Source organism: Dreissena polymorpha, chromosome 13, assembly GCF_020536995.1.
Source record: "Dreissena polymorpha isolate Duluth1 chromosome 13, UMN_Dpol_1.0, whole genome shotgun sequence".
Taxonomy (NCBI): domain Eukaryota; kingdom Metazoa; phylum Mollusca; class Bivalvia; order Myida; family Dreissenidae; genus Dreissena; species Dreissena polymorpha.
The window spans coordinates 1,269,050-1,292,337 of NC_068367.1; the positions used below are offsets into that span (position 1 = coordinate 1,269,050).

Genomic DNA, 23,288 nt, shown 5'->3' on the forward strand with positions numbered 1-23,288 from the left:
TGGCCATTCAAATTTGAATTATAAGAGACTATAAAATATAGTCTATATAATACAGAGAACACATTTATGGTAAAAGATAGTACATGTATTCCGTAGGTGATTGAGTGAGTGTGATTGTGTGAATACTATGTATGCAATATCAATGTTTTCATCTTGATATATGTAAATGTATCTGACATTTAAACAACATGATTACTGAATTACTGTCCAGAGAGAGTATATACATAATGCATTCAAAAATGCAACAACTGTACAGTTAACTAAAAGCCATATCAGTAGTGCTAATCTTAACTTTCATTTATAAGAATAAAAAACTGCCTTAAAAATAAGAATTTTAAGATACTAAAATGAAGTATCGTGATAATTGTCAAAATTGTAAAATGTAGATAAAACACATAACACCCCAGGCCAGGCCTGAAGTGGACTGATTAGCACCACTGATATTTACTATATCATTTTCTTATGAAATTATAATGAAAAAAAGTTAAAATTAACGGATCACACATGGTTAAAATATGTTTATACAAAGACGTACAATTGCACATGAAATATTTCAATTGTGTGTATACATAAATAGTTTTTCATATTTTCATATTAGACTTAAGTAAAAGTAATAATAATGGGTAAAGCCTATACCGTATACATAGGTATGAGGCGTGTATGTAATTTGAGTCAGGTCTTATTATTGGCTTTAAAAAATGGGTAACAAAAATATTTTTATACACATATTTTTCAATAATATTATTGTAGATAATAAAAAAAGTAAACGAAGCATGGTTCCTTTTTTGTACACATGCAAACATACTGCGTTTTATGGAAGTATATGGTATTTATACATCCAGATCCTCGAAAGGTAGTGCAACTCAACAACATTTTATTTTTATTTTTTTTACATAACTTTTTTTATCTTACGAAGGAAACACGGGCACCGTAGATCCAATTATTCATTTTAAAGTATTAGAAGTTCAACGTGGCTTACCGGGTGCAAATATACGTATACTTATGTAAGTTACACATTTTCTATAGTGGGATATTATCAAGCCATCAATATAAGGAAAACGCCAGTCTGTATTTTACATAACGTGTGAACACTACTATTTTTAGATTGAAGCCATTAAATAAAATTCAAATCAGTAGTTTTGAAAAAGCAACACAATACGATTCATTTTTAGCAATGCACACTCGAGATAAATTTGCTGCCAACAAAGACAATGACCTTTTCACGATTTTAACTCCATTCACCAGATTGACGTAGTCTTTTCTATCAAAATATTGAAATCGTTATGAACTAAGTAACTTTAATCTTAGTTGCTGTTCTACTAAAACAAGCCTGTCATTTTCACCGTGCTCAATGCAGTATAAATCTTAAACATATTCCGATATTTTTTTTCGGGGCGTGGCGTCCATTAGTCTCCCTAAACTCTGATAGAGGTCAGCGCAAACGGAAGTTGCTGATTCAGCTTCCGGTGTGGTAGCTTTAACGCGAGATTGTATTCGAGTGAAGAAAACAACAGTCCTCGCTAAAAGGACACGGTTGGGTTTCACTTCATAACGATAATCACGCATGATTTATTCACACATTACGAATATTTTTGCAATTACCACAGGCACATTTCAAACAAGGTAGCGTAACTGCTGGTAGACACAATTGGTTATTTGATTATAGAATGCCGAGTACTTCATGTACATTTTTAGTAAGGCGGTGTTTTTCAAAAAATAATTTACGGAATGATTTGTATATCTTGAAATTTGAAAAAGACATTAAGCCGGATTAATATAAAAACAATACGTGTTTCGCGTTAAATTTCAAATTGCCATTCTTACCTTAGAACATGTACAGTATACACTGTCAGCTTACTCCAAAACTGTCCATGCATGTCTGCAGTGCAAAACAATATAACGTCATATTTGTAGTTAAAACGTATTAATTTATTTAACATATTAAATGATCCAGCGTACTTGTTAACGAGGTTTCTTACTAAATAACGATACCGAAGTGTTAAAATAGTCTTTGACAGCAGTTTATAAGGCAGTGCATGTTGACTTAGCTGTTAGGAACTCGAATGAAATATGAGGGAGGTGTGTTGAAGATGTTTTAATTACAAATACGTTAGTTTTCTCTACAAACAGAGAAGCGACTTGAACAAATATTGTCCAGTTATTATATAGTCGTTTTCAGTGCTTTGTGTCAACAGCCGATCGCGATATTTGTATTCGTTCAAAACATGGCGAGTGTGTATACCGGTGCAAAAATAATAACTCATCATAATTATCGCGTTAGGCGCGATTGATTAATTTGCAATAATTTGGCGAAATTGGCTTAGAATCAGTCTAGCTTATAGCAATGCGAAATAGCATTAGTAGAAACAAAGCAGATTTCTGCTAGAAATTTCTGACGTCCAATCTGTTTGCTATGAAAATACTTGGCTGTTATTATAATTCTTCGCGCACGACATCTGTCAGTTATTATTATATAGATAGGAATTCGTTGATTGGAAACGGCCGAATGGAAAATATTATGGCCGCCGATGCTCCATAATAAACGATGCCCACCATTCACTGTGGCAGACGGATATGTATCAGTGGCATTTTAACTTGTTCCCATTTTGATGTTTAAATAAATGATAAATCTGTACGATGTGTACCCAAACTTTATATACGTTCGTGCATTTCGTTTATGCCTTTCTGTAGGAGTAGATATGCATTTTCCGCTACTGATAAATTACTTATAAAATTATACATATTATGTTTCTTGTCTCCCGTAAGGTATAAGGGCAGGCATGTAGGGATTTTTATTATACATAATATATACATATTTATAAATTGGTTCTATGAAGATGAAAGGACTACGAACACGTATTAATTAGTGGACAGATTATGGCAGAAGTCTATTGTTCTTTATTATTTTAATTATTATTCATAATTGAAAGAATTAAGAAATGAAGCAAAACGCATACTTGCACTTCGCTTATGATAAACGCAACTGTTTCGACAACGGCTAACCGAATAAACAAAGTTGTTTGTACAAACTAGTCTACCACAATTGGGTAGCAATGTCGACAGAATGGAAAGAAAAAACACAAAAAAGGAAACCTACATACGGTCAATTACTTCGAAAACAGGTTAAGAAAAGCGAGCGTTAAATCTATCTTGTCGATAAGAGACTGTAAAGTTTATTATCAAAACAGATCGTATCGATAAAGCCCCTGTTGCAATAATCAATTCCCCACCCCGTAAACATTCACTTGTTTACTTAAGACCGACTTCTCTCTTCTTTGACCGCTCGTTGTGTGCCACTCAACAGGGGAGGTAATCCCACTTGAAACCTGATGTCGACAGTGACCGAGGCGATCCGACTAGAGTAGAATCAGTGCAGTGAAACCTGACCGGACCCATTCTGCCGATCTGTGAGTAGCAATTGATCTGGTATCATACACTATTTTTTTAACGTGCTTCCACCATTAACATATATCATATACAAGTAACATTGTATAAATACCTCACTACTTACATTTATATACCAGAGTGCATTAATTAAGGCAAATGCAGCACCACCTGCCACCTATTGCAAAAATAAATACGGTTGTTTTTTTAAACGGACCATCTGAATAAAGGTAAACAATTAAATTGTTTATTTTTACTTTCTTAGTAAAAAAAGATAAAACGCATATCGAGGGCTTCTACGATGTGAACGATGCGTTCAGTTTCATCAATCTAGCATAGTCATTTTAAATTTTAGACCGCCTGAATATAAACAAATGCAGTTAACAGAGAAATATGGTGATGTTGTTTTTTCGGGAAAGTAGTGAGACTAAAGGAATCGGTAACAGTACATATTATTCAACAGTTATCCATTTAATTGAAAAGTAGTCCCGCTCAACGTTCGTGCCTCTATGGCACACTCTCGATGCGCACCTGTTCTGTGGATACCATGTCCGCCGACCGACGGATGGTGTTTCCCTGCACTTCGCACAGAACCAAGATGCCAAGATAGCATCAGTCGATGAATCGTCGTGCACGCGCGAGTCTTCGGGCGTTACCGGGTAACCGAACGTGCCAGTGTTTGAAGGTATGCATATGATAACTAGATTTATTTTTTTCAAAACTGCATGACATGTAAATAATATGAGTCGTGTTCTGAGAAAACTGGGCATAATACATGTGCGTAAAGTGTTTTCCCAGATTAGCCTGTGCAGTCTGCACGTGCTAATCAGGGACGACACTTTCCGCTTTAATGACATTTTTCGTTTAAATGAAGCCTCTCAGTAGCAAAAATCCAATTTAGGCGGAAAGAGTCGTCCCTGATAGCCTGTGTTATCTGGTGCGACACTTGACGCACATGCATTATGCCCAGTTTTCTCAGAACGCGACTCATATGTTCTCATTTGTGATATTAGAGGAAACTTGATGTACAAGTAAACAAGTTAATATCTCACGAAGTGTTATGCGTTTGCAAAGTTTATACGCTTGCAATAAGATCTAAGAGCGCCTTGGCCTGGGCCGACCATGAAGGCAAACTTAGGCCTCGACCAAGACTGGCCAACAACAAAGCAGCATCGGCAACATGGTAATTGAAATGTCGTTGATAGAAAATGACACATTAATAGGTCAATAATTGTTTTGCGTTAGAAAAAGTTTCGCCGTGTTCAATGTAAAACAAAAAGGCGTGCCTGCTCTTGGAAAACGAGGAAATTTTAGGCCACGGCTAAGGCTGGCCAGCAAGAAGGCAGCGTCAGCTTGGTCTAACAATATACTATGGTAATTTAATTGCAATGAATATAGAAAAGACATGGTGTACATGTCAACAAGTTAATATCTCACTATGTGAAATGCTTTCGAAAAGTTAAGACGGATTACATAATACAAAAGCAACAACAAAGACTGCTTTTCCCTGAATCGACTATCGAAGCAGAGTCTAAAAGCGGCCTAAACCGGCAAGCAACAAGGCTAATTTGACTTTGGCTAGCTATAGTAATTGAAATGAGGTTTGAAATGTCAAAGAGAAAAGTTGCTAACTTATTAAATGCGTTGTATAGGGAAATGATCACGAAGGTAAGGTAAAGCAACGGTTTGTCGCTGCATTTTATATGAATTTTATTAGACGCAGAAATGATGTATTTACTATATGTACACGAATGGTCACTTTATGTATTTGTCTCCCGTCTACACAATTTCCTTTACAAATCCATTGTTAAAAGACACTATGTTGAATTGCAGTTCATTAAAATAAATCTTTAAAAAACAAAAACGGTTCGATTTATTCAATTCGCAATAGATATCGAATCAGAATTGATACACGATTATTACTATACTGGCATCATAACCCATATAGACATATTCATTTATTAAACTTATTGAATATTAAGTTTTTTTTGCGGTTCTATTAAATTGCGTTTTAAAGGGGCCTTTTCACAGATTTTGGCATGTGATTAAGTTTGTCAATAAATGCTTTATATCGATTAATTTAAACATTGGATCTAAAAAGCTCCATTATAAAACAACAAGAATAATATTTAAAGAAAAAATAAATAAAATAACCCGCAACAAGACTCGAACCACTGACCCCTGGAGTAAAAGTCTATCGCTTACACCTGTCGGCCATCGTGTTCATAGTATGAGTGCTGTATTTTATACTTTATATAAGCAATCCTCGTAGTATCACAAAATATAACGACAACAACAGAACCATCCAAACTAGAACTTTGTCACTGACGTGACGTATACCCCCACATGCTGCATTGACACAGACTATTTATGGCCATTTTGTCCTTCAAACTCTTAAATTCTTTCGCATGACACGCCATCCAATGACTGTGATTAAAATAAATGTACAGAGTCATTTTAAAATCGCACAATGAATGACATAGTTATGGTAAGATTTTTTATGGCCATTTTTGACCTTTGAACTCAAAGTGTGACCTTGACCATTGAGATATCGACATAATTCTTTCGTGGGACACACCGTCCAATGATGGTCAACAAATGATTTTAAACTCTCACAATGAACGACATAGTTATGGCCCGGACAAGCTCAATTATGGCCATTTTTTATCTTTGAACTCAAAGTGTGACCTTGGAGATATTGACCTAATTCTTTCGCGCGACACATCGTCCAATGATGATGAACAAATGTGCTAAATGATTTTAAAAACTCACAATGAACGACATAGTTATGGCACGGACAAGCTCATTTATGGCCATTTTTGACCTTTGAACTAAAAATGTGACCTTGACCTAGGAGATATCGACGTTATTCTTTTGCGCGACACACTTCCTATGATGGTGAACAAATGTGGCAAATGATTTTAACATTTCACACTAAACGACGAGGTTATTGCCCGGACAAGCATTTTACTTTTGAACTCAAAGTGTGACCTTAACCTTTGAGATATTGACGTACTTCTTTCTCGCGACACACCGTCCCATGATGGTGAACAAATGTACCAAGTAATTTTAAAATCTAACAATAAATGACATAGTTATGGTCCGGACAAATTTTCTGTTTAAAACGCACTAAGTGAACCCGTGACCTAGTTTTTGACACGGCATGACCCATATTAAAACTCGACCTAGACATCATCTAGATACCACTTCTAACCAAGTTTGGTGAAGATCGGATGAAATTTTCGGGACAGACCGACAGACAGACAGACCGACAGACCGACAGACCGACAAAGTGACTCCTATATAGCCCCCATTACCAGTAATGGGGGTATAATTATTCAATCGTTTCGCGTTGCAACGCTTTATTATTTTCAGGTTTTAAATCGTCAATAGATGCATATAATTTACATTTTAGGGCATGGAAAATGTTCAATATTACCGTTTTTTCTCCCAAATATCATAACTACAACTAAAATGTGCGAATCTGAAACTTTTTTAATTTTCGTCAATTTACAAAAACGTGATAAGGCCCCTTTAAGGCACGAGTTGAATTGTGGCAAAAACATTTCAAGGGACGCAATCCATGAGCACACTTAACTAATTGTACCACGATTCTTCGCCCTGCCCGCGATACAATAAAGAAGCTTGGAGAGCAATCGGCAATGATAACTATTTTATTTGATATTCATACTCAAACAGCCCAGTGCAAACTATGTGCAAGCATAAACTATTCATTTATAAAGTACACAACGCTTTCAAATACATACATGTATGTCCCTTTCATAACATGGGTGTGTGTGTGTGTGTGTTATTACTGTACACTTTAAAGGGGCCTTTTCACAGATTTTGGCATATTTTGAAGTTTTGCATTAAATGCTTTATATTGCTAAATGTAAACATTGGATCTTAAAAGCTCCAGTAAAAAATCAAGAATAAAATTAGAAAAAGGAAAAAAAAGTAGCCGGTTCCAGGGCTCGAACCAGTGACCCCCGGAGTCCTGGAATTAGTCTGAAGTAAAAACGCATAAGCCCTCTCGGCTATTCCGCCCGTTAAACAAATTATAAGTATTTTATACCTTATATAAGCAACCTTCGTAGTTTCGTAAATTTAAACGACAACAGAACTCTCCAAATTATTCAATCGTTTCGCGTTGCAACGCGTTATAATTTTTAGGTTTTCAAATCGTCAAAAGATACATATAATGGCTATATTGGACTATGGTAAATGTTCAGTAATACTGTTTCCTCACAAATATCAGAACTAAAACAAAAATGTGCGAATCTGAAACAACTTTTTTCAATTTTGTCAATTTACCAAACCTTGAAAAGATCCCTTTAATGAGAGCCGAAAAGGAGCGAAGCTTCATACTTTTCGCAAATCATTTTAATACATCTTTAAAAAATATGTTGATTGGTTACATGTTTTAGTCTGCGTGATGATATTTGCAATTAAACAGGGTATGCACGGAGATCATAGATCGTTGAATACCGGAACAAGATGCGTAACCACTAGGATGAGATTTTAACCTCCACACATTTGAGGAATAATATCCTGTTTCCTGGATGCAAAGCGTTGGGTTTGTGACAAATTTAATTTAACAAAGGCGCGAACCACGAACGAGTACATTAATCAACATTTTTTTAAATCCGGCGACGGAGTATTAACTACACGATTTATCAATATCATTGCTTGATATTTAAAGACATAAACACAAAAGATATCATTATTTAATATAACTAAATCTATATAATAACTTTACATCTTTCGAAGAAATAACATACACTTCTAAGCTAAGCCCATACAAATGTATCTTGAAATGAGCAGCACAAACTTAAATTCTCATATAATATTGTTCGGTAGGGCTTAACAAATATTTTTTTTTAATTCTTAGGTGTCCATTGATTCGGAAGATGTAAATACCAACTTTCCTTCAGTAAAATATCCGTTATGTATCGATACACAGCGTGGTAGAAAACAGCCTCATGAAAATATCAAACCCAGTCAACCAATACACTCTTTTGGGTAGTTTTCCCGCCATTTTGTACTGTTTTCTGTTGCGACACTTCCGTCCTGGGACTAGGAATGCTTGGACCTCTGAATGTCTTTGTCCCAAAACGTTTGGAAAGATAAGGGTCCACAAGGTTTAGGGGCTCGTTTATTTTGCGTAATCCGCCAGGGAAAGCTTTTCGCTTCCGGTCCCAGATCCTGTAGGCTCTAATGAGCTCTTCTCCGGTCATACTTCGGTCTATTTCTTCGGGGAGATTGTTAATGTCAAAGTCATCGTCGTCGATGAAAGATGCATATTCAGTAAATTCGTGTTCATGTATATCTGTGTGAATCAATGTCTTCTCCGTCGACTGTTCGCTAGAATGGGATATCGAACCAGACAGTTCACGCACTTTCGCGTGATTGTTTTCGACGAGAGAGTGAGTTTCATTTTTATGAACATGGTCCATGCCCATTGGAGATAATGATGATTGTGAATTTGCTTTCGCAACGTCATCCACAGCGTCGCTTGCAGAACTGTTTGACACGAGGTTGCTTAAAGTTACCCTATTGAGTGAAGGGTTTTCGTAATTCTTATTCGACATAAGAATCGAGTCGATATAATCTTGTGTATCTTCGTTGAGATCGGCTTTTGGGCTAGCAGAAATTGTAGAAACTTGAAAGTGGGCTTTACGATCAGTTCTAAACGCATCAACTGCATCGTTAAGCGCGTCCTTACCTCCCTTAATCGGCACCTTTTTAAGTTTCTTTTCTCCGTTCGGAGTTTCAACAACTTTCACACGTGACTTTGTTGATTTATCTATGCTTAAACCATCAAAATCGCTTTCACTTATTTCGGTTATTTCCTTTATCACAGCTTCATGGAAATTTACTCGCTTTGATCTCTTCCTGTTGTGCGACGACGGCAGAGGAACGAACAGCATATCGTTTGTCCTGTTCAACGGAGCCTCCGTGTACACCGAAATCCTGACTTCATTTGCACCGTCTGTCTCTGGTTGAATACCACGTGCTTTAGCTCTCAGAAGAGGCAGGTCCTCTTGGTGAATCAGACGCGGCCTTAGATAAAGTTCACCATTTTGCTGAGGAGCAACTGACTTACGACACCGGGCACCGCGCTTTAAAATCCCAGGCTTAGACTGCGCCTCGCCGTCGGAAATTATTTCTGGAACGCGACTATCGATGAAATCATTATCTAAACTATTTTCTGTCGTATCGACTAACGCTTCAAGTTTCAAATTACGATTCTGTTTCATACTGAAGCGTCTCCGTAAACTGCTTTCGTTGAAATTCAACCCTTCTCGGATACGATTTATTCTGTTGTTCTCCTTCTGCGAAGCATCTAAAAGTTCATTGAACAATGATTTCTTCTTTGGCGTTGGGGGCTTATCGGTTATCACAAATCTAAATATGTGTTCAGCGTCGGAATCGCCTTGTACGTTGTCATGTGCTGTCCATGCGTCTGACTTCATGATCGATAGATGGTCGACCAATCTCTGGTTTGTGTTCAATGTCTGGTCATGCTTTTTCCACGACTCTTGATTCTGATTCGGTTTTGGAATCTGATGCGCAAACTTGTCACGAAATGAAATTCGCCTTTGAAGAGTTTCGTTGTTTGTATGAAATGTCTCCCTGAGAGTGTTTCGTCGCTGAATCTTCTTCTGGACTCGAGCAAAGTTTGGATTTAGAGCGCTGAACGTAGGCGACTGCATACTGTTCGGTCTTGAGTCGAAGTAGTCGGACAGCATTTCCGTTTCCGGTGTGCCCAAAGACGGTAGCGACATGCGGTCAGTATGTGCCTCATTGACAGGTCTTCGTTTCCCTCTTCGTCGTTGTCGTTGATCGGCGGCAAAGCTTTCGTATTTATCAAGCGTATTTCGGTCCAGTTCAACTCTCGGCAACTCATCCGAGAAGAGCTTGAAGTGTTTGCCGCGGACATTATGCTTTTTACCGAAATTGAACGACATTTGCTAAGAAGTCTCTACGAAATAACAACCATTTAAACGGCTTAAAAATGTCATGCTATTTAGTTTTCTTTGTAAACATCTATCCGTTTAAATGGTTTCTAATTTATGTATCCGTATTATATGTTTTAAACGAAACACAATGTTTTAAGACTTTTTATTCGTCAACTTCTTATACTGCATATTTAGTCGCTCGCGTATTGTTCATCGTAAACATGTTTGATTAGACATTCATTATTTCCAAACAAAGCTAGGATACGCCCAGCTAAAGTGTATCGCAGTCGTTCATCTCAAATCCAAATTTAACGTCGATAAACAGCGGTCGGCGGATGCACTCGAACAAAACAAGTTGACAAAGACCTTGTGGAAATACACGACTGTTAAAACAATTAGTATTTATATATAAATAACAATTGTTTTTTTCCAACTGTGGTAAATATCTTCAACACCTTTTGGCAACCGCTAATATCGAGAATACTTCAAGTAATACAACTATATAAACAAAATGTATATGCACGTTGCTACTTTACAGATGAACATAAATATTAAACAATGTGTTTTTTGTTGTTGTATTCATACACAAGCCAACACATCAATAGTAGATGATTACTTAATTCATTTTAAAGTGGAACATTAAGAAATTGAATGGTCTCTGACGATAACGACGTCGAGAATAATCATCATTATCATCCACAGCAGCAGCAGCACACCAACACCGCCACCGCAGATGGCGCCACCACCACTAGCATAATCACCACCTCCAACACAACCCTAATCGTCATCATTATCACGATTTTCATCATCTGGTCTTCTCTTTTGTTGGTGTCTTCTTCCAATTATTCATGTTGAAGTGAATGAGGAATACCGTGAGTATGCTGGTGGTATAATTTTTGTCGTGTTTGAATATGTATGATGCTTATGATGATGCTGATGATAATAATGCTGCTGCAACTGATGATGATGATGATGATGATGATGATGATGATGATGATGATGATGATGATGATGATGATGATGATGATGGTGATGATAGCTACGACGATTATGATTATTAGCTGTCTGACACCGACAATTTTTATCTTTCGCAAATAAGAATAATAATAAAAATAAAATGATAATGATAATAATGATGATGATAATAATACAAATAGAATAATAATAATAATAATAATAATAATAATAATAAAAATAATAATAATAATAATAATAATAATAATAATAATAATAATAATAATAATAATTATAATGATGATGATACTAATCATACTAATAATATTTTTTTATTTAACGCAAATATCTTTACCCATAGTGTCGTATTGGCAGTTATTCATGTGGCGTTCAGGAATGAAACAATAGGTGCGATGTTAAATAATTAATATGTTATGGTTGACGCGAATGGCTTTTGTCACGCGATCTAAAAGTTAGTAATGAAATACATACATTCAATAAAATTATTTTGCGCTGAAGAACGCTATCAGATGAACTAAAATCCCTCAATCGCTGGAGACAAGGTTATTTCGACAGATTTTAAGCGCGTTAATGTTTAAACATTTGACAAAGTGACTTAAAACACGATCCAATTATTTTCAAATTACAATTGAACAGGACGTTTCTAATTATTAGTATTATAGCAATCGCAATACATTCAATTCAAAGGAGGAACGGTGTTTTCAAATACGAAGTGGACTTATCATAAAAAGTGCGATTTTCGCATTTACAAGGTTAAACATGTATCGTATCAATGTGCGCTGATAGACATTTATCGTAACTTGAAAGGTTATACTCGTTAGAGTGTGTCAAGCTAACCGAAATTCAGGCAATTAGTTTAATCAATTTAAGCACTTGACACAGCATGCGAATACCTAATAATATCGAAGATCTAGCGAGCAATCAAGTAAACGCGTAGTTATCATGACAACTAAAGAGGGACATGATTCGGGCACGCATCCTTTTATGGATGTCTTGTCGAAGTTTCAAAAGATTCGCCAGAAGCATACACGCCAAAACGTATACGCCAACAGTAAGCCGCCGCCACCGGAGGATAACGGATCGCTGGCGACTGACGCGGACGGAAGAACATCAATGAATGGTTCGGACTCCATAACCGGACGAAGAGGCCGGAATCCGCTCACTGAAGCAGATCTCCAGAAATTTATACAGAGGAACCGGGTCCACAGGCGATGGTCATCCTTCCCCAGCGTCCTAAAGATGCCCGTGAATGGATCAGCTAGCTCTACTAGATATACCAGTAATTAAAAATACAGTTTTAAGTAAACCTTCTGTAAAATCACATGTATATAACATTTTGCGCAAATAAATTGCCTATTACAATAAAAAACTAACCCATTATCTCCCATTGCATCGTAGTTTCGGTCAGATCACCGTGAGTTGTTGCTTTAGGAGATACGTCATGACGTCATGATTAGCACGTAAAACGTCATGCAAAATACTCAGCTTTGTTTTTTTGATTTGATATTTTCTTTAATGAAGCCATATATGTATGACAAAAAGAAAAACGCGATTCTGATTTATCGTTTTATAATATATCAGGCTCGGCACGAACAAAGGCTCGAAGATTTGCAAGCCTCGCCTTTATTTTATTCGAAGCCTAAATCGATATACATGTATTACAAACGATAAGGCATTAACCAATTATTCGCTATAAGTGTGTCACTTCAATAAAATAAGTAGCTTCTTTCATTCCTGCTACTGTTACTTTTTCCTTTTCAAACCAATCACATCAACTTTTTCAAAACACGTGCAAATTTGTTCAAGTGCATTGTAAGCTAACCGACATTTATCATTATTCCACATTTGAAATGTATGTGCTTTCACGTTCTCATGACCAGCATTGATTGAACGATTGTTTTGCCTGCATTTATTCATGTCATTAATTCCTCATATATAATTTAGTACAACACATAGGTAAAGTAACATTGATCAAATACTTTAATATTACATTGTACATACCGGGTAGCTTAATGATGGTTTTCATTCTTTTCTTTTCACAGACGGAAGGTTACACGATCAAGCGTTCAGTTCCGAAACCCCTCAGTTTAGTCGATACCGACGGAGTTCATTTCCGAGAACTCCTTTCGAATACGAGCTGGCGAAAATTTACGAGGAAAAAGCGAAGCTTCTTGTAGGCGGCGATCTCAAGAGGGCCATTATTCGCAGAAGGCGAGCTACAAAGCAAGATAGAAAGGAACGAGACGAAGATGAAGTTAACGAGAACTGGAAGAAGTTCGTTCTAGGAGGCAAGGATTTGCATGCTTTCTACTCTTTTTGGGATCGCCCAAAGTATTTAAACAGAAATAAGGATGAAAATTAGATTCATGAACAAGAACAAAAGTGTGTTTGTTTAATTTATATGGACGCCGCACGATCGTTCAAAGTATATACGGAACACAATATGGGAAACTATTATAAATGTTTTGTTTAATGATTCTTGCCATTTTAGTTTTTAACATTAAATATTTTGTTATATATAACTTTGATTGTTGTTTGATGGTCATTGTATCGAAGCACCGTAGACCATTTGATGGATTGAAAAAAATATCCGAAATTTTGTTATGTCTTTGATCCAGCGCACACAGCGTAAAGTATTTCTTATCGAAATGTTAGGTCAAAGTGAAACACGCATGAATTAAATGCCACTGAAGGTCTTCCCTATTTGTAGAAGCGTAATTTAAATCTAAGAGGTGCAAAGAAGAACGGGAAAGAAAAAGGATATGTCGTTACATCAACCTTGATTCGTCTATTGTATGTTTTCTTTGCTTTTGCTTTTTGTCCTTGCTTGTCAATTGATACTTGAAACAGCAATCATATTGAATAAATAATTGGAAAAGATTGGTATGGCGAAAATCCTTATTAAACACATTTAGCGTTGAAAGTCTCCAATAGAGCGAGCTGTAAGTTATTGAGATTTTTTTGCATTTATGTTTATCTAAACATATGCTTTATTCCGTTGAAATTTTAATCTTAAATACCAACAGGATAAAAACAAACTAGAAAGGAGGATATGCTAAATGACAAAGTCTTCTGAAAATACTGACAGCACCAAAAAGTTTTACTTTTGGTTTCGATTACCCTGATTCGTGTACTGTTGCTTACTTTTTACTGAATACCAGGAGTTTTAACACCCGGATGTTAACCATGGATTATACGTAGCTGCTTTTGTGGACGCTTGACCAGCAAATATAGGCGCAACATCCTTCGAGTTAAAATATTCTGAAACAATGTCGGACATTGTCGGCCCGCAGGCAGCTGGGATACAGCGTCGTACCGATATAAACAGACTTCCGCTTGTACGTCAGAACACCAGTGCATGCAACTTTCAAATGAATAAGAACGCTGCGTTACTGAAGCAGAGGCTAAAAACGGAGGAGCCGAAGCCGGTTGCTAAAAAGACCTCTCTAATAGAACAACTTCCGGCGATCATGAAAAAGTTTAAAACAGAACTAGGTTTGAAGTCCTTCATAGTGAAAACCAAACAGGCGGTCGTACGACGCAAGCGCGCAGAGTTTGAAGACCGGCGACTGGGGCGGAAGTGGATCAAAGGAAACGAGATGTCGCCCTACTTTCACTTCTGGCAGACGTCAGAGGATCATATTAAGGACCAGCACGTCCGACCGGGGACGGTGCAGCGGAAGCGGCTGTTGAACTCGATTCCAAACTCGCTCAAGTATTTGGAGGCCCCGGTGGAGCCGAAAAACAGTCAGAAAGCAAAGTGCCATGATGACTTTGGTATCGTCAGAGAGTGCTGTTGTAAACCGAAGATTCGCATACGGACTTTCTACGACGATTAATGTGGGTTGTGGTACAGTATGTGGTATTGATTCTGAATGAATCGTGTAGGGCTAATGTGTTAAAAAAGCATTCTTTAACTTTCCATAATATAATTTATATAATTTATATTGTGTATGCAGTATGAAGTAATCAAAATATGTTTCAACATTAATTCATTTTATATTTTATATATTTTACTGACCAATTCAAGTGTAATGCATCTGGACGCGGACAACGCGTGTGCAACCGCAAGCATTGAACGTTATGAGTAAACTTGTTAATGTGTAAGGGCTATCAACCTAGTTGCTGACGTAAGCATAAACCATTGAAAATAAAAGGGTGAACGGTAAAATCGCCATTTCTTTGTCCTATTCGATATATTATCCACTGCAAATAAACACATCAAATGACGTATCGATAAATTAATAACGCATTAAAAATATTTAATGTACCAACACGGACAGTCCCGACAAAAACGCGCAATCAACACGGCAACCACAAGGACCGTCTCGGACAAACACGGCAGAAATAAGGATGGCCCGGGATAAACACGTACTAACAGGTCATCAGCATGGACCATCCCGGACCAACACGGATACACACGGTAGCGATACGGACCAAACACGATTTGCCCCGGACCGAAAATAATTTATGTAACACTGGTGGTATATATAAAATACAAATCGATGATTATATTGTTACACAAGTGCGGATTGTATTGTCCATGGAGATTTAAGACAGGTAAATCATTATGGAATTGATTCCAATTAATTTAGTGCTAAATCATGTAAAATTTACATATATATATATATATATATATATATATATATATATATATATATATATATATATATATATATATATATATATATATATATATATGTTGAACTCCAGATATGAAGAAAAGCTGAAATTAACATAAACACAAACTTTCTTTATGTAACATATATACAACATAACATATCCACAAATATGATGGTCATATAGTGTCTTTTTACAAGGCTGTATAGAAACCATATAATGATCAATATAAAACATACATATCTGCTTTTATATTACATTAATACATTTAGTAGAATTTCAATATCTTACGATTTATGAAATGGATGCTTTAAACCCTCACATACTGGTCTCTTAACAGTGACTTAAGGTTACAGTATACTAAATAATCGTTTTATGTACGGCTGTTCTCTCAAAAACAAATAGCATAGTTGACTCGAATGCATGTTTAACACTTTAAACTATTGGTCGGGATTTATCTTTTGGAGATAATGAATAGTTGTTCACTACTAAATTTCTGCAATATGGTAACCTAAGAGACTATAGTAAAGCATTGCACTGAACAAGAGTGCCAAACTGTCACAAGATACGCCCGTTTGAAGGTTTTGGACACCCCGCTATATGCTTGAAATGCACTAGGTGACAAAGTGACCTAGTTTTTGACCCGGCATGACCCATATTTGAACTTGGCCTGGATATCATTTAAACAGAACTTCGGACCAAATTTGATGAAGATCGGACGAAAACTACTTCAATTAGAGAGCAAACAACATTCTAAATCATCGAAATGCACTAAGTGACCTCGTGACCTTGTTTTTGACCCGGAATGACCCATATTTGAATTTGACCTAGATATCATTTAGATACAACTTCTGACCAAATTTGGTGAGGATCGGATGAAAACTACTTCAATTAGAGAGCGGACACCATGCTAAATCCTTGAAATGCACTAAATGACCCCGTGGCCTAGTTTTTGACCCGACATGACCCATATTTAAACTTGACCTAGATATTGTCTAGATACAACTTCTTACCACGTTTGGTGAAGATCGGATGACAACTTTTTGAATTAGAGAGCGGACACTGCTGTGGACGCCGCCGCCGCCCACCACCGCCCGCCCGCCGCCGCCGCCCGCTCGCCGCCCGGCAAGGTGAAACTATAATACGTCCCTTTTTTTTTCAAAACGAGCGTATAAAAAGGTTACATTCCACTAAGAAACGGCCGGAAAAATAAAAACAGTCGATTTTGATTTGTGTCAAGTCCTTTCTTGGTGTCATCATGACATATTTTTTATTGAATAAATCGATTCCAATTAGAAAGGCCTTTAAGAAAAGGTATGGTTATGGAGGTCCTTATGTGCAAAATGTTGCATTTATTTTCGCTTAAAGTTGTCGCTTTTACATTGAATTATATAGGGAAACTATTAAGTATATTATGAACTTAAGATAGGAAACAGCAATTCTGAGAAGTGTTGCCATTTTACTAAATTGCGGAAACACATTCCAAATAAATATAAATGCAATTTATTTGATAAATACGTGTACACAACGAATCAACTATCCACAATCAGTGAAACAACACTATTTCAACCAAGAGACTTATATTAACCTCAAAGTAGAACTGCTATTTAATTATAGTAAACCCAATATCCCAATCTCTTGCACGACGGAAAGCAAGGAAAGACAACTCTGCGAGGAGATTGCCCCATATATTACCACTAAATTACTAATGAAATCCCCCAATCGGGAAACCTCGGAGAATTCCGCCATGACGGCGATCGTATTTTATACTTTATGTAAGCAATACTCTTAGTGTCACAAAATATAACAAAAATAGTCGATTTAAAATTAAATCAATTTCAACACTGGTATCTTTAAATTTTAACAAGTTTGTAATTATGTTGTGGGAATTCACAGATCTACACTTATTATTATTTAATGAACGTAATTTTGAAACAGACGAGCTACAAAAAAACACGTTTTAATTTTTCTTCTTTACGTCGGGTATGAACCGTGGGGGCCGCCATCTTGTTTTAAAATAGTTCCATATCCAATATGACGGCCGCCTTCGTACATCAGAAAGACGGTGTGGTGTAGCCCACTGTCCGAAGCGTTCAGATTGGAAATCACCCTGCTCAAGCGGGAAAGAATTCACAACCCAAGAGACTCAATGTACAGGAAAGAAAATAGGTTAAAAACAACTATGCACACAAAGGGGACAACTTTCAAGGTCACAATATACTAAAAGATTTCCTTAACAAATTTAATGTAAAAGCAACAACTTCAATGAAAAATAAAATCAGACTTTTGCGCGTAAACACCCTCATAACCATACTTGTTCTTAAAGAGCATTCCAAGCCGAATTGATGTAAACAATACAAAAGATAGGTCATGCAGTATGTAAGAAAAAACTCGACGCGAATCAACGGTCACTGTTTTACGGCCATCTTTTCACCGGCTTATCTCCAGTTGTTGAGGGTTTCCCGCCAACTGTCAAAGTCTCATCTTGTATCCAACCTAACAGCAAAACAGTGAATAATTTTTAGTTGACACGTGACTAGTATGTTGCCTATATCGCCTGCCGAAACTAACTCATGACGATGGCTATTGTTCAATCGACGTTATAAGTTTTATCCATGAACAGAAAAGCTTGACAAAAAAGCACGACATTGAATCATCAGGATTAACAGGTTTGTGTCTTTATTGGGGTAAGTTTATCGGGCTCGGCTCATCGAATACAATCCCTATGCCTTACAAGATTAACTTACCCATTCAACACAAAAGCACCTATTCGCTGTATAACGAATACCATATAATTACGACGTGTTTCACTGAAATGTGTTCTTGGACTGTCAAGGACGCACGAGGACAACACGGCTCTCTCCAAACCATGTACAGCAGCTACACGAACCATATAGGATCACACTGGATGTTGCCATCGTCCTGGATCGTCACGGATGAACACGGCAGTTTAGAACTTCCAAAACGCTGCCGTGTTAGCCTCCCGGAGCCCCAAGGACATTCCCGGAAGTTCAAGAACCTACACGGATTAATACGGAGCTAAACGGCGGCTTCACTGTTCACATGTTGATCCGACATCTACATGGGATGGGGCTTAACCGATCAACCTTTTCTCTTTTTACTTTGCATCTCCTTAATAATATAAAAATAATGACAGTTATTGCGTCGAGTCTTTCAATCAAAAGATATGAAGTACCCGAATAGCTCCGATTAACATGAAGAATTGCCAACAATCATGGTTGTCTTTGTTAAGTGGACGAATTAACAAAAATTACAACATAGTACCCGAAAAGATACTTTCCGAATAATACACAACAACCGTACAACGCTAAACTAAGGGATACCGTTAGGGCAATCGTGGTTACACATTAAAATCCAGAGGGCGACCATGCGATAGTACGATGGCGACAATGCGATAGTCATTACGTACTGTCGAAATCGTATCATCGAATTGTCGCCATCGTCCTATCGCGTTATCGTACTGTCGTCATCGTATTATCGCATTGTCACCATCGCACTCTCGCACTGTCGCCATCGTATTGTCGCACTGTCGCATTGTCGTCATCGTACTGTCGCATTGTCGTCTATCGCCATCCGGTACACATGCGTACATCGAATTTTTTCCTAGATTACGGAATACCGTTAGCGCCATCGTGGTTACACATTAAAACCCAGAGGGCGACAATCCGATAGGACGATGGCGACAATGCAATAGTACGATGGCGACAATGCGATAGTACGATATCGACAATGCGACAACGCGATAGTACGATGGCGACAGTGCGATAGTACGATGGTGACAATGCGACAACGCGACAGTACGATGGCGACAATGCAATAGTAAGATGGCGACAATGCGACAACGCGATAGTAGCATTATCGTACTATCGCATTGTCGCAATCGTACTATCGCATTGTCGCCATCGTACTATCGCACTATCGTATTGTTGCCCTCTGGATTTGTATGTGTAACCACAATGGCCCTAACGGTATTCCGTACTAAACGAAAGAAGCAGACGAAATAGAAAATGATTCGAGTAAGAGTCTTGCTTATCTGACTAATAGTTATGTTCAACGATTAAAACTACTATCGCATTGTCGTACTATCGCATTGTCGCCATCGTACTATCGCACTATCGCATTGTCGCTCTATGGATTTTTATATGTCACTATTGGATTGTCGCCCACTGGATTTTAATGTGTAACCATGATGTCCCTAACGGTATTCCGTGGTAAACGAAAGTAGCAGACGAAATAGGAAATGATTCGAGTAAGCGTCTTGCTTATCTTATCTGATAGGGCGAATATCACAACTTTTCCGCTCACCGTCGAAATTTTATACATCTGACAAGAGCACCGTATCCTTCTGTGAAAAACATGGCCGCAAACTTTTTGGCGAGTCCAGAAATGAAAGAAAAAAACGAGAAAAGAAGGTAAGTTGGTAATAAAAAGATATTCCATCGAACGAAGTATATACTTTACATCTAATTGCCGTTTACCGCATCATAATTGAGTCGCTATTAACTTCAAAATAATGAAAACAATTTAAGCATGTCGTAAAAGAAGTGACTTTCATGATGCGAGCAATCGTATTTTTTGCAGATTTTAAACATTTTAAATGAAATATTTTTTTTATTAAACGGTATTGTATGGTAGAAGAATCAATTTACAACACAGTATGGCATGCTTTATTGAATATAACTGTGATTTTTACATTTACACGTGTTAGCAAGTATGCACCGCTCAACACTGACATTATAGAAATATGAACACCGCTCAACAATGTCCGTAAAAGAACCGCATCTTAATGATTTTTTGGCACCGCTTTATTCTGATATTTTTTCTTTCAGAAGGAAGAGACGTTCAAATTTATGTTTGAACAAACCAAACAACAAGAAAAGGAGACTTCCGGGTGCTGAATATTACAATGTTCTTTGAAAATGTTTGGTTTTCAAATGTTTTTTTAATACTTGACGGAAATAACTATATATGATTCGAACCCTTTACATCTTGTTAAAACGGACCGCGCTGTAATGTCTTATCTATGGAAACATGCACTCACAAGCTTCTATAGACAGTCTAAAAAAAAGTTTTGTTTAATAATTGTTACCCCTTTGTTTCTGATATAAGTAGTCAAGAGCATCTTTGGTATATATCTTTGGTTTTGGCCACAAACACCAAATTCATATTTCAGTAAATGTGACAAATGATCATCACTTTGTACGCTCTGTACATAACTAAATTTATTATTTCCTTCAGTTAGTTTTACACGAACATTAGCTTATACCTTTCCATAATCGTAGCTGGACATCTTTTTTTACTGATTATGAATCTGAAATCAATAAATAATAATTATCAATAATGATTGTATATTACCACAACAATATATATAAATTGAAACATGAGACTTAAACACGTGCCCTCCACGTACTGGAAAGCAAGACAATCGGTCCCGGTGAACCTTTTTTGGTGCAAGCAAGCCATCATTTTCAAGATCATTTCTGGGACATGTAACTTTTATAAATGGAAGATTATCGTAAATAAATTCAGCTCACGATGGCTCGTTCTAGCTTATCATTTAAAACCATGTGCAGAAGTTAGCGGTGAATTTCAGTGACACGGAATATAAATACGGTGTTTATAATCCGTGTTGCGCGGTGCATCGATATTTATGTAAGTGATGCATGATTTCACCAAAAAATTAGGCATTTAACAGATATTGAAACAAACAAGTTCGCATGGCATGTTCTTTTTATATATTAAATGATTTAAGTCTGTCACATCAGGTCTGACACATCGACAATCATCTGATTATTACATGTCGAACGCGACACGACTTTTTGTAAACACTATTTCAAAGTCGTGCTAAATATTTCAAGACTGGTAATCTTTGAAATAGAAGACATATTGGTTCAGAAATTCGATGGAGTGCTTCGCAAGTGGCAATCATTTTGCAGTGTCTTATAATAAAACATTTTGTCACCCACTTACCTGATATTGCTTCGTCCGCCATGTTTCTTTTCGTCAGTAGGATACGGTGCTCTTGTCAAAAGTATAACATTTTAACGGTGAGCGGAATAGTTGTGGTAATCGCCTTATCACCGTGTATCTGACTAATAGGTTATGTTAAACGATTAAAACCATAAATTGCCAGTATGCGGGACAACTCTCACATGTTTAATGCACATTAAAATGAGTTAACTCCCCTAATAGTCTATATGACACACGTTATTAAGTCAATGGTGTTCGCTTAAGTTATCTTAAGAAATACTCTGTGACAAAACAAAAAGGAATGCTACAAGGTTTTTTCAGGACGAGCTCAGAGTATCAGATTAATTTGGAGAGTTCTGTTGTAGTCGTTATATTTTGTGAAACTTGAGGATTGCTTTTATAAAGTATAAACTACACGTTTCACTGTATGAGGACGGATGACCGAGTGGTCTAAATTAGATTTTTACTCCAGGACTCCAGGAGTCAGTGGTTCGAGCCCTTTTGCGGAGTACTGTTCTTTTCATTCTTGATTTTTTACTGGAGCTTTTTAAATTCAATGTTTACGTTTATCAATATAAAGCATTTAATTACAAACTTCAAAACAAGCCAAAATCTGTGAAAAGGCCCCTCTAATTGAACACAGAACCTAAATTTTAATAGCTTATATGTAGTTCTTGCAAGGATATATTACTTCCTTTTTGTTGACAAATCATATAACATTTTAAAACAAGGGTAGTAATGTTCGTGAAAAAAAACAACTTAGGCCACACATCACTAATTTAAAGCACGGTTTTTATAAGTGATATTGGAGTTTGAACATATTTTCAATTCCATATGAGACATAAAAATTTAATATAATCAGCAAGTATGTTGGTATCACTGTCAGAGTATATACGTAATAGCCTTCATTTCTTGACAATGCGCAAAATACCACCCCTTCCTCCAAAACAAATATAGTCATTACAACGACTGGGTGATGCAAACACAGCTTGTAACTCTCGTTGATTTTGTTCGTATCACTCCGTTGGTACAAAAAGATACCATTTGCCATCTAATTTCTATGTCACATGGTACCTTTTTGCACCAGTGGGGCGATATGCGGCTGCTCAACGCCGTTTTGTGAGCAAAGAAAATATTACAGAGAGTGTAATCACGTGATTATAAAGATGGCGACGTCAATGCCGAGGCAGATATTTTTCGCCGTTTTGTACCCTTTATTGCTTGTATTGTTATTTTTAATTCCGCTCACTTTCCAGCCATATCAGCAAGAAAGTTACTGGCTTTTATTTCACAGTAATATTCGCTCTATATCTCGATATATAAAGCGAATTTTAAAACGAAATAAACGCTAATCAC

General features: G+C 36.8%; 1 protein-coding gene across 2 annotated transcripts; it reads left to right on the forward strand.

Moving 5' to 3' along the window:
- The first annotated feature begins 11,841 nt into the window (after window positions 1-11,841).
- Window positions 11,842-15,520, forward strand: LOC127855587 (uncharacterized). 2 transcript variants are annotated; one of them, XM_052391327.1, is made up of 2 exons: window positions 11,842-12,600; window positions 13,364-15,520. In XM_052391327.1, the coding sequence occupies exon 2, from the start codon at window positions 14,591-14,593 to the stop codon at window positions 15,158-15,160; it is 570 nt and encodes a 189-aa protein (XP_052247287.1). In that variant the 5' UTR covers window positions 11,842-12,600; window positions 13,364-14,590; the 3' UTR covers window positions 15,161-15,520. The 2 variants fall into 2 exon arrangements, with proteins under 2 accessions (XP_052247287.1, XP_052247286.1); XM_052391326.1 differs by having other exon boundaries at window positions 11,862-12,600; window positions 13,364-14,202.
- The last annotated feature ends 7,768 nt before the right edge of the window (window positions 15,521-23,288 follow it).

Excerpts from the sequence above, each read along its gene's own strand:
- LOC127855587 (XM_052391326.1), top strand. The coding sequence starts at position 12,264 with ATGACAACTAAAGAGGGACATGATTCGGGCACGCATCCTTTTATGGAT. Across the intron at positions 12,601-13,363 it reads TAGCTCTACTAGATATACCA|ACGGAAGGTTACACGATCAA; the intron begins GTAATTAAAAAT and ends TTCTTTTCACAG.